The 18,459-nt window shown below is 33.6% G+C and overlaps 1 protein-coding gene across 1 annotated transcript in view; it reads right to left on the bottom strand.

Annotated features, from left to right (window-relative positions):
- LOC308497897 (protein SIX6OS1) overlaps window positions 1-18,459 on the bottom strand; it is a gene marked incomplete at both ends in the record, with an annotated part of 53,594 nt that overhangs the window by 26,128 nt on the left and 9,007 nt on the right. Inside the window, 6 exons of the mRNA XM_081048976.1 lie at window positions 3,389-3,465; window positions 5,855-5,988; window positions 7,401-7,486; window positions 8,446-8,566; window positions 10,340-10,382; window positions 10,477-10,664. Of these exons, the coding sequence (XP_080905102.1) occupies window positions 3,389-3,465; window positions 5,855-5,988; window positions 7,401-7,486; window positions 8,446-8,566; window positions 10,340-10,382; window positions 10,477-10,664 (649 nt within the window). The remainder of the gene's footprint in view (window positions 1-3,388; window positions 3,466-5,854; window positions 5,989-7,400; window positions 7,487-8,445; window positions 8,567-10,339; window positions 10,383-10,476; window positions 10,665-18,459) is intronic.

Consider the following 18,459-nt stretch of genomic DNA (forward strand, 5'->3'; position numbering starts at 1 on the left):
TTGCTGGCTACAAAATCAATGTACAAAAGTCCATTGCATTCCTATATACTAACAATGAAATCTCAGAAAAAGAAATACGAAAAACAATTCCTTTTGCAATTGCAGCAAAAAGAATAAACTACCTAGGAATAAACTTAACCAAGGATGTGAAGGACCTATATGCTGAAAACTATGAGACATTTTTGAAAGAAATTGAAGAAGACACAAAGAAATGGAAAGACATTCCGTGCTCATGGATTGGAAGAATCAACATAGTTAAAATGGCCGTATTACCCAAAGTTATATACAGATTTAATGCAATCCCCATCAAAATCCCAACGGCATTTTTTAAAGAAATAGAACAAAAAATCATCAGATTTGTTTGGAACCACAAAAGACCCCGAATAGCCAAAGCAATCTTAAGAAAAAAGAACAGTGCTGGAGGTATCACACTGCCTGACTTTAGCTTGTACTACAGGGCTACAATAATCAAAACAGCATGGTATTGGCAGAAAAACAGGCACACAGACCAATGGAACAGAATTGAGAACCCAGAAATAAAACCACATAAATATGGACAGATAATTTTTGACAAATAAGCAAAAAACATACAATGGAGGAAAGACAGCCTCTTCAATAAATGGTGCCGGGAGAATTGGATAGCCACGTGCAAAAGAATGAAACTAGACTGTTATCTGTCACTATGTACCAAAATTAATTCAAAATGGATCAAAGACTTAAGCATAAGACCTGACACAATAAACTGCATAGAAGAAAACATAGGTACTAAACTTATGGACCTTGGGTTCAAAGAGCATTTTATGAATTTGACTCCAAAGGCAATGAAAGTAAAAGCTAAAAGAAATGAATGGGACTATATGGAACTTACAAGGTTCTGCACAGCCAAAGAAACCATCAACAAAATAAAGAGGCAACTGACTGAATGGGAGGTTTTTGCAAACAGTGCCGCCGATAAGGGTCTAATATCCAAAATATACAAGGAACTCATGAAACTCAACAACAAAAAATCAAACAACCCAATTGAAAAATGGGCAGACGACCTGAAGAGACATTTCTCCAAAGAGAACATACAAATGGCAAATAAACATATGAAAAAATGTTCAACATCACTAATAATCAGAGAAATGCAAATAAAAACCACAATGAGATATCACCTCACCCCAGTCAGAATGGCTATCATCAACAAGACAAATAGCAACAAGTGTTGGAGAGGCTGTGGAGAAAAAGGAACCCTTGTACACTGTTGGTAGGAATGCAGACTGGTGCAGCCATTATGGAAGGCAGTGTGGAGGCTCCTCAAAAAATTACGAATAGAATTACCATATGACCCAGCAATCCCTCTCCTGGGTATCTACCCAAAGAATTTCAAATCATTTATACATAAAGACACGTGTGCTCCAATGTTCATTGCAGCTTTGTTTACGGTGGCCAAGACATGGAAACCACCAAAATGTCCTTCAATAGATGAATGGATAAAGAAGTTGTGGTATATATACACAATGGAATACTATTCGGCGTTAAGGAAAGATGATCTAGGAACATTTGTGACAACATGGATGGATCTTGAGAGTATAATGCTAAACGAAGTAAGTCAGACAGAAAAAACAGAGAACCATATGATTTCACTGACATGTGGTATACAAACCAAAAACAACAAAAGAACAAGACAAACAAATGAGAAAGAAAAACTCATAGACACAGACAATAGTTTAGTGGTTACCAGAGGGAAAGGGGGATGAGGGCAAGGGGGATCAAATATATGGTGATGGAAGGAGAACTGACTCTGGGTGGTGAACACACAATGGGATTTATAGGTGATGTAATACATAATTGTACAACTGAAATATATGTAATTTTACTAACAATTGTCACTCTAAAAAATTAAAAAGAAAATGTATTAATAAGAAATAAATATTGTGATATCTGGTAATATAAGTCTCCCTAATATTCTTTTTAAAAATCTTTTATTTTAAATCTTTACTTAAAACCATGTATTAATCTGTTAATGTAGTGACTCACACTGATAGATTTTTCTAATGTTAAACCATCATAACATTCCTTGGGAAGATAGCTACTTTTTAGAATTGGTTCAAATACCCTTTTTGTTCTAGTAAATGGTCAATTTTGGTGAATACCGCAAACAAAAATTTAACTGAATTCCATGTATGTTAGGCACAAACTTTGCTAATTGTGTTGTTCAGATCCTGTACATCCTTACTTATTTTTTATCTACTTGATTTTTTTTCTGTGGCAGAAACTGCCAGTTTTCTATCCTATTCAAAATCTACTTTCCTTCTGTGTTCTCATTTAACAAACAAAAACAATGCCATCTGTATTTCTCAACCTCTCCACAGACGGAAGTAGCCATGTAGCTAAGTTCTGGCCAATGAAACATTACCACAAATTGTTTAAGAAGCTTCCAAGAAAGACCTTTAAAAATAGGGTTGAATCAGCTAGCCTCTCTCCCCTCTTCTTTCCTGCCTGGAAGGAAGGTATGATGGCAAAGTTGCAAGGGTTAGTTTCTGACTATGATTTGACATTGAGGCAAAAGCTTAGCATTTAAAGATAACAGGAAAAGAAAGCATATATATAGAGTCTAAGAAATAATGAAACTGTGGAGATGATGCTGTCAGCCCTGATAAGTGAACTTGAGTCACTTTAGAAATGCATGGCAGGCAAGAGAAAAATAAATGTTTATCTTGTTTAAGATGCTATTATTTCATCGGTTTGGTTTTGTAGTGTTTCACATGTAGCCAAACTCAGAACAGCAAACTCAGAACAATTGAACTGTGGGTTCAATTGTTTTTCTTTCAAATTCTACTTATTTGCTTTCTATATTTTGAAACTGTGTAACTTGGTATATTGTGGTTATGACTTTTTGGTAAATTATTCTTTTTAAAAATATGAAATATATTTATCTCTACTAAACTTTTTTATCTTGAATTCTGTTTTATATGGCAATTACATCTGCTTTGGTTTTGTTTGCATTTGCGTGATATGTATTCTCCATATTTTCAGCCTGCATTTGTCAGGTTGCATGAGCTGTTCTAACAGTACATAGCTGTATTTTGTTTGTATGTTCCATAGAAGCAATTATGTCACAATTATGCTTTTCTCCTTCAGAAATGTCTCACAGTTTTTGGTCTACTGGGTACAGAACTTGGAATTTTAAAATATCTTTTCTATTATTTTTAGAGTATGTGAGAAGGCTCCAGCATATGATCAGGCTGCCATGTTGAAACTCTTTTAAGTTTTTTACACCCTGAGGTTGTACTAATGGTTAATATATTTATAACACACACACACACCATATCCTAAATGCAATACATTCACTGTCACTTAATGCAAGCAAGTATTTAATTTACACTAGTAAAAAAGAAATACCAACCTGTGTATTGTTTTCTTTTTGTCGGAAGTCAATATTGGCAAGCTTTGACTGCTTCACAGAATTTTCTTCTTTTTTATCTAGGTTATTAAATTGTACAAATTCAGATCAATTCCATAGAGAGAATTAAATATCATGCCCAACATTTAACCTAAACTTGTCATTTAAAAAATCAGGTAACCTACATCTCTGATGAATACTGATACAAAAATCCTAAACAAAATTTTAGCAAATCGAATACAACAATGCATTAAAAAGATTATTCATCATGACCAAGTGGGATTCATCCCTGGGGCACAAGGATGGTTCAACATCCGCAAATCCATCAATGTGATACATCACATAAACAAAATAAAGGACAAAAATCATATGATCATATCAATTGATGCAGAAAAAGCATTTGACAAGATACAACATCCATTTGTGATTAAAACACTTAATAAAATAGGTATAGAAGGAAAATACCTTAACATAATAAAGGCCATCTATGACAAGCCCTCAGCTAATCTCATAATTAATGGTGAAAAACTGAAGCCCTTTGCTCTACGTTCAGGAACACGACAGGGCTGTCCCCTATCACTTCTGCTTTTCAACATAGTGTTGGAAGTGCTTGCCAGAGCCATCAGGCAAGAGAAAGAAATAAAAGGCATCAAAATTGGGAATGAAGAAGTTAAATTATCACTCTTTGCAGATGACATGATACTATATATAGAAAACCCTAAAGACTCCACCAAAAAGCTGTTAGAAACAATCAATGAATACAGTAAAGTTGCTGGCTACAAAATCAATGCACAAAAGTCCAATGGAAGTAAAAGCTAAAATAAACGAATGGGACTATATGAAACTTAAAAGTTTCTGCACAGCAAAAGAAACCATCGACAAAATAAAGAGGCAACCGACTGAATAGGAGAAGGTTTTTGCAAACAGTTCCTCCGATAAGGGTCTAATATCCAAAATATACAAGGAACTCATGAAACTCAACAAAAAAACAAACAACCCAATTGAAAAATGGGCAGACTACCTGAAGAGACATTTCTCCAAAGAAGACTTACAAATGGCAAATAGACATATGAAAAAATGTTCAATATCCCTAATCATCAGAGAAATGCAAATAAAAACCACAATGAGATATCACCTCACCCCAGTCAGAATGGCTATCATCAACAAGACAAATAGCAACAAGTGTTGGAGAGGCTGTGGAGAAAAAGGAACCCTTGTACACTGTTGGTAGGAATGCAGACTGGTGCAGCCATTATGGAAGGCAGTGTGGAGGCTCCTCAAAAAATTACGAATAGAATTACCATATGACCCAGCAATCCCTCTCCTGGGTATCTACCCAAAGAATTTCAAATCATTTATACATAAAGACACGTGTGCTCCAATGTTCATTGCAGCTTTGTTTACGGTGGCCAAGACATGGAAACCACCAAAATGTCCTTCAATAGATGAATGGATAAAGAAGTTGTGGTATATATACACAATGGAATACTATTCGGCGTTAAGGAAAGATGATCTAGAAACATTTGTGACAACATGGATGGATCTTGAGAGTATAATGCTAAACCAAATAAGTCAGACAGAAAAAGCAGAGAACCATATGATTTCACTGATATGTGGTATATAAACCAAAAACAAGACAAACAAATGAGAAACAAAAACTCATAGACACAGACAATAGTTTAGTGGTTACCAGAGGGTAAAGGGTGTGGGGGAAGGAGAACTGACTCTGGAACACACAATGGGATTTATAGATGATGTAATACAGAATTGTACACCTGAAATTGTGTAATTTCATTAACAATTGTCACCCCAATAAATAAATTTAAAGAAAAAATCAGGCAACGATCAATACTTAACTTAAAATACAGAATTATGAAATTATTACATAACTCTTAATTCTTACTATATAATTATTATTACAATAATTATAAATGTAAAATAAAGACCAGCTGACAAAACTATATCTTTATAATGGGGAAATCAAAGAAGACAGAATGTTGATATTAATGATCGGGGGAGAAAAACAGCCAATGTAGGTAATCTAATATAACGCATTTAATCTAGTCTGCAGATCCATTGAATGAAACATGATTCAAATACCTCAGTGACTAAGTCACAAATATCATTAACACAAGTCTGATACGCACTTTAATCACATATATTGATAATACAATTTTTGAGATAAAAAATATGTAATTATTCATCCTCTTCTGACAGTCACACGACCAGACCCAAACACTTTTTTTTTAATGTAAGTGAATAATTTTTCTCTCAAAGAGAAAAAAGTTAGGTATAAAAGGTATATATCTTGTTCGCTCTCAGGAAAAACCAAAATGTTACTTTCCTAAGTCTATGGGTCTCTAGTATTGTTTGTTCTTGGTTACACCAAATGATAACTAAAATTGCTTTTTTCTGTTTCTTCTATATGTTTATGAAGAAGACTAATTTATTGAATAATAGATACTGTACCTATAACTCGTGGTTCTGAAGAATGCATATTTATTGGTCTGACTAATTTCTGAGATTCATATGGAAGAAATAATTGACTGTTCTGAGAAGTTTTATTCAATGTAAGTACATGTTGTTCATCTTTTTCAAAAATTCTAAAGAGAATAAATTACATTAAATATTCGCTAAGTAAAAAATTAACATATATTAACATAAAATAGATATTTAGATACGATATACTTAAAACTCCTCATTTCACAATAATAAAACAGTTGCAGAGAATTTAACAGATCTGCCCAGTATTACTAAATTACTTACTAGTGTCACAAGCAAAACTTTTCCTGATTAAGTTCAGTGATCTTCTTAGTTTATCACACTCTTTAAAAATGTAATCACTTTAAAAGACTTTCTAAACATGTCAAAAATATTTTAAACCAAAATCTTATCCACAAATAGCATGCTTTAGATTTCAGAGTAGTTCAAACTTTAAAACGATTTATTTAGAAACAAGTCAACTAACATGAAAATAGAAACCATTAAAACAATATTACAATCATAAATGGGTCTTTTGTTTTTTACTGGAAGAATAATTTCATTGACTACTTCCTAAATTAAAAAAATAATTTTAATTATTGATAGTTAAATAATTTAAATAATATCTGATAACAATCAAAATACATATTGAGAAAAAAGGACTAGTTACATAATTTCTTCTCAATATAGAGAATTTTATATTAAAAATTTGTCAATACACTGAAATTCTGCACATTTACCTAGTTTTCTAATCAATTTCACTGCAAAATTAAAAACACATTACCATGGGAGTGGAAGAATCAAGAAAATAACAAATCCAAGGAAGTGGGTTCAGGGAAATTAACTTGGGAGAGGAATGTGTTTAAAAATCAGGATGAAAGCAATGGAGCTTGAGGAGAGGAATTTAAGAAAAATGAAAAAGGGTATGGGCAAAGGAGAAAAAGTAGAAAGTTTATCAGAAACAGCAATACTAATACATCTATTTTTCCATCACACAATAACAGACAAAATTAATCTTTTTTTTAAAATGCCTCCACCACTGATATCTATTTTATCACCATTAGGATGAATGACAAGGAAACATGATGCCACAGATTCAGTAGCATTTTGGCTCATCTTTACTCTCTGTGGCAAAGGAAGAACTAGTCATGCTGGTGACAGTGATAAAACGGTAAATACAATTGCCATTCCCATCCTTGTTCCTCTTGTTTTAACTCCTAATGGTGACTCATCATGGAAAATGGGATGAAATGTACAACTGACAGGTTACAGAACAGCAAACATGCTGCTGCTTTCCTGTTTCTCTCTACAAATTATCCTTGGCCTTACTAAATAACAAGCATATTTGAATATTAGTCCATAATACTTAAAGGTATAAATATTTTTCATAAGAAATGAACAGAAAGTAACCTGCACAAGAAAAATGTATGTAGATACTGTGTGAATATTAGTGACTTAGAATAGAATATAGAATAAAAATTTTAGATGCAGTATATTTGTTCACATAAAATCCCATTTTAAAGTTTACCTATACCTTTCTTTCAATTCCTTTCTCTTTTCTATATTTTTTTCTTCCAGAGTTTCTGAAAAATTCTTAGTTTCATAAAGTCTTGCAATCTGCTAAAAAGAAAAATGACAGAGCAAAACAAAATAATTACCTGTGAAGCATTAAGGAACACATGCTTTATCTTAACTAACATGATTTTCTTTTCTATATAATCGCAAGATTTATATTTTTGATAGTATTAGCTATCGTTTAATGAAAGTTGTTAAAACAATAAATTGTATTCCTTTAACTTTTCTTTACAACTCCATTAGTAAACCTAGATTTCAATGAGCTTCCACCTTCTTTTTTTAAAAGGACAGTCAGAGAAGCAAAGTAGACATTGATTCCCTACATAGAGACATAGTAACCATACATTTTAAAGGAAGTTGAATCCACTTTCTTATCATTACTAAAATGACATTACTGTTATCTAGAATATCATATCTATACATGATAACTATACCATATTTAACACAATTTTCAGAAAATGTAGAAAATTAGCTGTTCAATTTTTTCTGAAAATTTGGAAAATTTTGGAATTTGATGGGTTCTCATACCTGTCAATGAAGCCTACATTTCAAAGGATGACACTAACAATGTGTTCAAGAAAATAGCATGCACCATCGATCTTAAATACTAAACTAGTTCTAGCCTAGCTCTATATAGATTCTACTCGTACATTTTCAAGACTAAGTTCTTTATACCATTTACTGTCTTGTTCTCTTTTTTGAGATCACTGTTATAGCTCTTTTAGTGCCTTTAAATTCCTGTTATTAAGCTACTTCTTGTTCTTTCATCATCTTCTTTCCTCAGCCCCCAAAGGAAGTTAAACTAGTCCCCAAAACCCAGAGTTGAATATACTCAATACCTAAAACACATTTTGGCTCCAAAGGCAATCTGATGCAAACAAATGATTGTAAGCGTTTGTCCCTACTTGGGATCTTTAAAAACATCTCTTCTAAGACTGTCAACTAACATACCATTATACTTATACATTAATATATACATTAGAAACACATAACAAAATATATACCTGGTTTAAACAATTAATTTCTATTTCCAGTTCATCTACTTCTTTCTTCAATTCACATGAAATTTTGGAAAAATTGTTGGCATGTTTAAGCATATCTTGTGTTTTACATCTCAAATTAACCCTTATATGTTAAGGAACTATGTTATGTAAGCAAAATTTTACATTTATAATGTATGTACTATATCAGAAATAATTAATGTCATGTAACATTATTTACACATATGTTCCACATAAGCAATATTACTAACAGTTTCTGAAAACAGAGGTAAGACTAATATAAACATCTGAAAAACTGACAAACATAATTTATTGTTTATCTATGTTATTTATATATTGAGCTTTAAAGTAACATTTCATCCAAACTATTAGTTAGGATTTTTTCTTTTACTTCAACATTTTTAAAGGGTGGTTTTTTGCCTTTTTTTTTTTTTTACCCAAGTGCATCATATTATTTGGCATGACTAATAATATATAACCAATTTAGGTGCAAATTCAACTTCTTGTGTTGCTATCATTTATTTGTTCTCAAAGTCAACATTAAAAATCCACCCTTTTCTTGTTCCGAAAGGTTCATGAGTGTACCATGCAGAACTCAGAAGAGAGCTAGATCTTCTATCTAAACTTTCTACTTGAACTGAATTTAAACCCAATTTCAGGTAGAGAATTTTTCAGCTGCTAACAGACATCTTGCATGGTCATTAGCTACTATAATTTCCTAAGTTACTCTACAATCCATTTAGGAGAATTTAAAAATAAATAGGATATTGGTAGTGAACAAGAACTACAGAGAAAATCTGTCAAACTTGGCCCATTCTGCCTTAAAATATATGATTTATATGCTAGAGTATAAAATTTCAGATGAATATTACTTACAATGCTATGCTGTTATCTAAAGTATACATTTAAATTGGTATAGACATTCAAATCCTAATCTTCAATTCTCCCTACTTCCATCACCTCTTCTTGTTTGCCATGCAATCACACATCTCATCCCATCTTATATCCAACTCCCTAAACCCCTGCTGTACCTTCTGCATCTACCAACCTCTGCCCCTGTTAAACACACACACAGATGTTAAACACAATCTACCAACCTCTGCCCCTGTTAAACACACACACAGATGGGCAGCAAATGAACAACTAAGAACAGAATAAGCTAAAACCCAAACATGGAGAGAACAAGTAGCAAAGAGTTAAAAGGATAATTTAGGATGAAGCAGAATAAATCAAGGTAGAATGCAAGGATGAAGAAAGTTTAGTATAAACGGTAGAGTTATAATTTGATAGGAAACCATATGAAGGATTGTGGAGGCTGGAAGTTAATACTCTTCCAGCCTCCAAAGTTTGTCATCAGGTAAGATCTCCCTGACAAACAAGACTTAGACCAATTATGTATTACTTAAGCATCTAATACAATGCCATTATATTAGAATTATTTGCTTATATGTCTGTCTCCTCTACTAAAATATCCTTGCAAGGAAGTTCTGTGTCTTCCTGGCACAAGGTATGCACCCAATGAATTTCTACAGGTAAATGAATAATTGTGACTTACATCCTTATCACTTTCCATCCTAACAAGTAATAATGAATAGATTTAATTGGAACTCTTTCCTAAGACAGAGCAAGATGACTTTTTCATTGGTTGGGTTGTTAAGATACGCCATTTAAAGCCAGATACATATACCACTTCATTCTTATTAAAATTGCCTGCTTCTGATCACATGCACATATATGAAAACTAATCCCAGATGACCTTTAAAGTAACCTTTAATATTTTTTAATTAAACGAAAAACAAATCCATGTGATCCTTACCAGGGAAACAAAATAACAATTAAAATACAGAAATAGTACTCATCTAATAAAAATTCTAAGTAGAAATACTGTTGTGGATACAAATGTAATGTCCATCTAGTAAGTGATGGAAAGGGAGCAGGCACTGAAAAACAAAGTCATATTTCAGAATAAGTTATTACATTCTTTTCATGATAAAGACACCATAATTAAAACAATATACAATAAAATGTTAATACCAAGAAATTCCATAAAAACAGTTTCATGCATTTTTAGTTGTTCAGTACATGCCAACACTCTGTTTTGAATTTCTTCATATTCCTTTTTCTTCTCATAATATTCATGTGAAAGGGGTATTTCTGCGTATTTTAGTTGGTATTGCTTCAAAACATCTTTATACTGACATACATACCCATGGTACATTTTTCTGTTAAAATTAAAAGAAATGATGTCATTATTACGAGAGTACACCTTAAAACTTTCTAAATATCGCTTGTCAAAGTCTATTAAATTAAGCATAAAAGGCAAGTTAGAGATCTACTTATCCCTGCTTCCCTCAATACTGTCAGATTTTCTTTAACTACATGACATTATTCAACTCTACTCTTTTTCTTCACTACCTTAGTTATTTACTCCTTAATCCTCTTCAATTTAACTTCCACTCCCAACATTCTAATGAATTACCCTTTCCCAAGATCACCAATTATCTAATTTGTCCAACTCTGATCTCTAATTTTCTTCCTAAATAACACTGCAAAACTTGGTTCTTTTGATCACTTCTTGAATGTCTATGTTCCTTGAGTTCTGAGTCCCTATTTTCCCCAGTTTAGTTACTTCTTTAACAATGCTTTTTATATTTCCTTCAATTTCCTAAGCCAAAATTATTACATGAAGTCATGTCCTCTGTGTAAGAACTCTGGGTTCACGTTCTTGTATACTCCACAACTATTTTATAAAAAAAATTTCAGCATTGTTTGGAGGAACTCCTCCATTTCAACTCAGGTCCAAGTAAGAGGTCATCTATTTAGGCACAAGTCTTGAGCAGAACACTTAATTCTTGCAAAAATTATATTAATTCCTCTTTCTCATTTGACCTTTGCTTGATCTATAGTAAGGGTCAGTTACTATGACCCATGGGCCAAATCTCACCTGGGACCTGTGTTTGTATGGCCTATTAGCTAAGAATGATTTTTACATTTTAAATGATTGAAAACAATCAAAAGAAGAATATTTCATAAAATATTAAAGTTATATGAAATTCAAACTGTAATGTCCATAAATAAAGTTTTATTAGAACACAGTCATTCATTTTTGCATTGTCTAAAGTTGCTCTTGCACCACAACAGCAGAGCTGAGTAGTTACAACAGAGACTGTATAGTCCACAAAGCCTAAAATATTTACTATCTGGCCTTTTACAAGAAAGTTTACCAATCCTGATCTACAATATCTAAAATGTTCAATCCAGGTTCATTATAGAAAACATTCTTGAATCCTCTTTTTACTCAATTGTTATCAAATAATTAGTTTGAAGAAATAATATTCATAGAAAATTTTCTAAAAATATACAATCCTTACGTTCCTCAAAATTTTATAAATCAAGCCATACTATATTGGGGAATTTCTTAAGATACTATAATGATTATCTCACTTTGGCAGATCAGAAAAAAAAGAACAAATATTCATAAACTGCTTATTTATTAGTAAGAAGAAAAGTAGGATAACAGCCTTGTACTGGGTAGTAGGTCTGAATCTTAAGAATGTTTTAATTTCTTAGTATTACTAAACTCTGTCCTGTTTAACCAGATAAAGCAGTTGAGCCCCAAACAAGCTCCTATTTCTCTAAATACATATTTGCTAATTAAACCCTCACTTCTTAGAGAAATGGTCCAGGTAGGAGGGAAACACCTATAAGAAAACTGAGTCTGGGTCACCAATTTCAGTGAGATTAGCATACCAAATCTATCCTGTTCATATTATATATTCATGCCCACTCTTCTAATACACTCGGTACAGAAACTCTGGCACAGCCCAGCCTAGACAAGTCATGATTCAAGAAGAGTCATTACTATTTCATCTATTGCCAGCAATACTAGTCTCCATGAATGCCTGGGGCAGAGATGGGAGATTAGGAGAAACAAGGAGCTGGTACCTCTACTTCCATCATTACCAATGATACCAACAAATGGACTCTTTTCCTTTTATAAATGCCTGGTATTGAGTCATCAATTCAATCAACCTATGTGGCTGGTTTAAGAAAGAAAGAGATAGCTGTTTTCACTTTAATATCTCTGAAGAGCTGAGACAGTTATCTACAGTAAACAGTCAGAAAGGTTCATATTTGGACTGGTTTGTGTTAGTCCCTCACAGAATCATTTTATTAATTTTTATAGCCAAGGCTTTTATTAAGAGATGTTATATAAAAAGCAATAATATATGTTGTACTTATTTTGGGGAGGACACTGAAGATACTGATCACCACATTGCACAATTTCCCCTTTATGAGAACCCAAGAGAGAAATTTCTCTCAACTCTCAGTGCCAGGAAAAACCTCTGGTTATCCTAAGCAACTGTTTGGTTTTTTTAATGAATACTCTGAATTCAAAACTGATCGTATTTCCACAATGCCCTATTACTAGGAATTTCAAAGCCTAATTTGTGCTTGTATTTAACAAATGTGCAAGACCATGTAGTATGAATTTCTATCCTAATCAAAGGCTTCATCTTCTTGTATTATCCTTACTTCCCTGAAGCCTTTATTTTTATATCTAATTTTCTTTTAACACTACGGTATTATTTATAGAATTTATCTCCAATCCTAGCTTATCACCCTCCAATAACTTGGCATCCATCCATGGAAAGTTTTGGAATCCAGGTAGAAGACTATATGAAAGTAGGTGCCTTTGTGAAAGTTTTGGAATCCAGGTAGGAGACTATGAAACCCTGGTGCAGGCCAAGACTGAAAGAAGCCATTTTGAGAAGGCAGGTTCATATCCTGGTGGCTAACTTGCTGACTGTGGCCCTAGATACAGACCTAGAAACAGCACTATACTCTTGAGAACTCAGTTATAGCCCCATTTGGCTTTGGGTCTGTCACCAACTGACGTGGGAAGAATCACGCCCACCGATGCGTCAAGTAATAGGCATACAGACCCTGGTCCCAGCTGGGGACCCTGAATCACTGCCAGTTACCCATGGCCACAGTCCAAAAGCCCCTGGAGGTAAGCCTGCCAAACTCAGACGGTGTATTCTGGTCCTATAACGGGGCTCCAGTCTGTCCCAGCCACTATCATCAAAGAGTCCTGCTGGTATAGGGACCCAGCAATAGAAATTCTTGCCTGTGCTTCTGAAGATCCTGAAAGGGCCTATGTTTGGTTCCAGCCCCCTCACAGCAGAAGTTTGTCAGCAGTACTGAGGGTCCAGCCTCCCAGTGAGAGAGACTCCCATCTATATCCCCATAGATCTTGAAGGGCCCTATACTTGACTTTAGGCCCTTCACAGCCAAAGGACCCTAAGAGATCTGTCATCCTGGGGACCCAGAAAATGCGTATCTGCTAGTGCACCCCTGGAGATTTTGGAAGAGCCCTAGGGATACCTGGCTCCAGTCCCTCCAGCCACAGTCAGGGAACAGTCCAGTTCCCTGGTGGGAGACACGCCCATTTGTGCCTCCAGGACTGAGCCAGCACTGAGGCCTCAATAGCGGTGGTAAAACCTGAAACAGCCCTGATGCTCAGTTCCAGTCCCCCCAGGTTACAGTCCAAGGCCAGTCCTAACCACACATGAACCCATCCAGTGGCTAGGCGGGAGCCCTCCCAGGGACCTGGAAGGAGCCACATCTATCTGCACACTTGGTTAATAAGCCTACTGACTGAGGAGCCAATTACAGCATTGTTCCAGTGCTATCCTACTTAACAAGATACTGGAGGCAGTTTCACCCCAGGGACAAAACAGGATCCATACCTGCCTAAGCCTGCTAACAGCACACCAACTCCAGATTCCACTGCAGACCCAGAGAAAGCCTCAAAACCAGCTCCAACACAGTACAACTACAATTCTAGAGGTAATCCTTTCAGCTCAGAAAATCAACTGGAAAGAGCCTTTACCTTTTAAAACCAGTCTGTAAAGACTGGAAGAGGTATTTGGTCATGCAAACACCAATGCAAGGCTACAGAGATCACAAAGAATCAGGCAAACATGACATTACCAAAGAAAAGTAATAAAGCTTCAGTAATTTACCCCAAAGAAATGGAGATCTACATTTTTCCTTACAAGAAATTCAAATTAATCACCTTAAGGAAATTCAGTAAAATGCAAGAAAACGTAAGACAACTAAATGAAATCAGGAAAACAATGCATGAACAAAAATAAGAGGTTTAATAAAGAAACAGAAACCATGAAAAAGAACAAAACAAACTGTGGAGCTGACAGAAACATTACAGAACTGAAAAATTCAATAGAAAGCATTAACAGACTTGTGCATGCAACGAAAGAAGCAGCAAACTCGAACATAGTTCATTTAAAGTTAGCCAGTTAGAACAACAAAAATGGTTTTCAAATGGAAAAAATGAAGAAAGCCTACACAAATTATGGAACACTGCCAAACAAATGAATATTCACTATAGGGGAGTTCCAGAAAGAGAAGAGAAAGAGGCAGAAAGCTTATTTAAAGAAATTATACCTGAAAATGTCCCAAATCTTGGGAAAGAGATGAACATCCATGTACATGAAGTGCAAAGGACCCGAAGCAAGATCAACTCAAAGAAGATTCCTCAAAGACACATTATAATCAAATATTAAAAGTCAAAAACAAAGAGAGAATTTTAAAAGCATCAAGAGAAAAACAACTCATCACCACAAGGGAACCTCTATAACATCATCAGCAGATAGCTCTGCAGAAATCTTGTAAACCAGGAGGAATGAGATCATACAAAGTGCTGAAAGGGAAAAACCAACAACAGAAAACAACTACCAACCAAGAATACTATACCCAGAAAAACTGTCGTTCAGCCATGAAGGCAAGATAAGGGTATTCTCAGACAAAAGATAAGGGAGTTCATTACCACTAGACCTACCGTACAAGAAATATAAAGTGGTTTTTCAAATTGAAATGAAAGAACACTAAGTAACAACATGAAAACATATCAAAATACAAAATTCAATGGTAAAGGTGAACACATAGTCAAATTCAGAATATCGTAATACTGTAATAATACTGTGTAAACTACTTTTATCTCTAGTATACAAGTTAAAATATATTAAAAATAACTATAGCTATGATAATTTGTCAATGGATGCACAACATAAAAAGATGTAAAGTATAATATCAATAGCATAAAATGTGAGGGGAGAAGTAAAAGTGTAGCTTTTGTATGCGATTGGTGGTAAGTTGTTACCAGCTAAAAATAATCTGTTATATCTTTAAGATGTTTTATGTAAGCCTCACAGTACACACACACACACACACACACACACACACGCACACAAAACTATCATAAATACACAAAAGATAAATAAAAAAGAATTAAAGCATACTACTACATATTACTACAAAAAATAAATCGCAAAGGAAGACAGGAAGAGAGGAAGAAACAAAGTAAAAAAACATTCAGAAAACAATAATATGGCAATAATAAGTCTTTACCTAATAATATATTAAAGTAAATAGACTCAATTCAAAAGACAGCGAATAGCTGAATGGATTTAAAAACAAAGACCTTACAATATGCTGCCTACAAGAAACTCATTTTAGCTTTAAGGACACACATAGGCTGAAAATGAAGGGATGAAAAAAGATACTCCATGCAAATGGTGACCAAAAGAGATCAGAAGGGGTTATACTTACATAATAGACTTTCAGTCAAAATCAGTCACAAGTGACAATGGTCATTATATAATAACAAAAAAATCAATTCATCAAGAGAATATAACAATTGTAAATACATAAATGTGCACCTAACACTGGAGCACCTAAATATTTAAAGCGACTATTAACAAAACTGAAGGAAGAAACAGCAAGCAATACAATAATGGTAGAGTACTTCAATACCTCACTTTCAACATAGGAAAGATCATCCAGATAGAAATTAATAAGGAAATAGCAGACCTGAATACACTGAATACCCAATAGACCAAATGTACCTAATAGACGTACACAGGAAATTCCATGTAACACCACCAGAATAGAAATTCTTCTCAAGCACATGGAATATTCTCCAAGATCATACGTTTGGCCACCAAGAAATTCTTAACAAATTTAGAAGATTGAAATTACATCAAGTATCTTTTCTGGCCACAACTATATAAAACTAGAAAGCAACAGCAGGAGGAAAATGGAAAAATTCAAATTCATGGAAATTAAACAACACACTCCTGGATATTTTAGGTCCAAGAAGAAATTAAAACAGAAATTAAAAAGCATTTTGAGGCAAACGAAAATGAAAACTTACAGGATGTGGCAAAAGAAGTTCTAAGATGGAAATATATAGCAATAAATGCCGACATTAAGAAAAAAGACAGATTTCAAATTAAAAATCCTAACTTTATACCTCAAGGAATTAAAAAAAAATCTAAGTCCAATACTAGTAGAAAAAAGAAAATAATAATGATTAGAGCAGAAATTAATGAAATAGACAAGAAAGATGATAGAAAAAATTAAACAGAACCAAAAAATTGTTTTTTTAAAAAAGACAAAATTTACAAACCTTTAGCTAGAATGGTTTTAAAATTTACAAACTTTTAGCTAGAAAAAAGAGGATTTCAACAAAATTGTAAATAAAAAAGGAGACATTACAACTGACAACACAGAAATACAAAGGATCATAACAAGCTACTATGAATAACTATAGGACAACAAATTAGATAACCTAGAAGAAATGGATAAATTTCTAAAAACACACAATCTACCAAGACTGAGTCATGAAGAAATAGAAAATCTGAACAGATTAATTACTCCTAAGGAGACTGAAGCAGTAATCAGAAACCTCCCAATGAAGAAAAGCCTAAGACCAGATGGTTTCACTGATGAGTTGTATTAAGCTTTTAAAGAAGAATTAATACCAACACTTCTCAAACTCTTCCAAAAAATTGAAGAGAGAACACTCTCGAACTCATTTTATAGGACCATCATTACCCTGTGACTAAAGCCAGGTAAGTTACACTACAAGAATGGAAAATTACAAGCCAATATCCCTGATGAATATAGATACAAAAATCCCCCAAAAATACTACCAAACTAAATTCAACAGCATATTAAAAGGATCATACAACATGACTAAGTGGGATTTATCCTTGGGATACAAAGATGGTTCAACATACACAGATCAATAAAAATGATACATCACATTAATAGAATAAAGTTTTAAAATCATATGATCCTCTCAATAGATACATAAAAAGCATTTGGCAAAATTCAACAACTTTTCATGGTTAAAACTCTCAACAAACTGGGTAAAAAAGGAACACATCTCAACATAATAAAAGCCATATATGACAAGCCCACAACTAACATCATACTCAGCGGTGAAAGCGTTTCCTCTAAAATCAAGAACAAGACAAAGGTGCCACTCTCCCCACTCATATTCAGCAAAGTACTGGAAGTCTTAGATAAAACAATTAGGCAAGAAAAAGAAATAAAGGCATCCAAAAAAGAAAAAAAAAGTGAAATGGTCTCAGTTTGCAAATGACGTGATCTCATATATAGAAAACTCTATGACTTCACCAAAACAACTGTTAGAACTAATCAACAAATCCAGTGACGTTTCAGGATACAAGATTAACATACAAAACCCGGTTGCATTTCTATACACTAATAATAAATGAGCTGAAAAAGAAAACAATCCCATTTATAATAGCATCAAAAACAATTAAAATATTTAGGAATAAATTTAACCAAAGAGGTTAAAAATCTGTCCACTAAAAACTGTAAGACACTTGATGAAATTGAAGAAGACACAAATACATGGAAAATATTCTGTGCTCATAAATCAGAAGAATTAATATTGCTATAAATGTCCATGCTACCCAAAGCCATCTATAGATTCAATACAATCCCTATCAAAATTCCAATGGTGTTTTTCACAGAAATGGAAAAACAATCCTAAAATCTGTATGGAACCGTAAAAGATCCCAAATAGCCAATCAATCTCAAGAAATAAAAACAGCTGGAAGCATTACACTTCCTGATTTCAAACTATGCTACAAAGATATAATAATCAAAACAGTGTGG

This window comes from Rhinolophus hipposideros (genome assembly GCF_964194185.1).
Source record: "Rhinolophus hipposideros genome assembly, chromosome: 5".
NCBI classification, from domain to species: Eukaryota; Metazoa; Chordata; class Mammalia; order Chiroptera; family Rhinolophidae; genus Rhinolophus; species Rhinolophus hipposideros.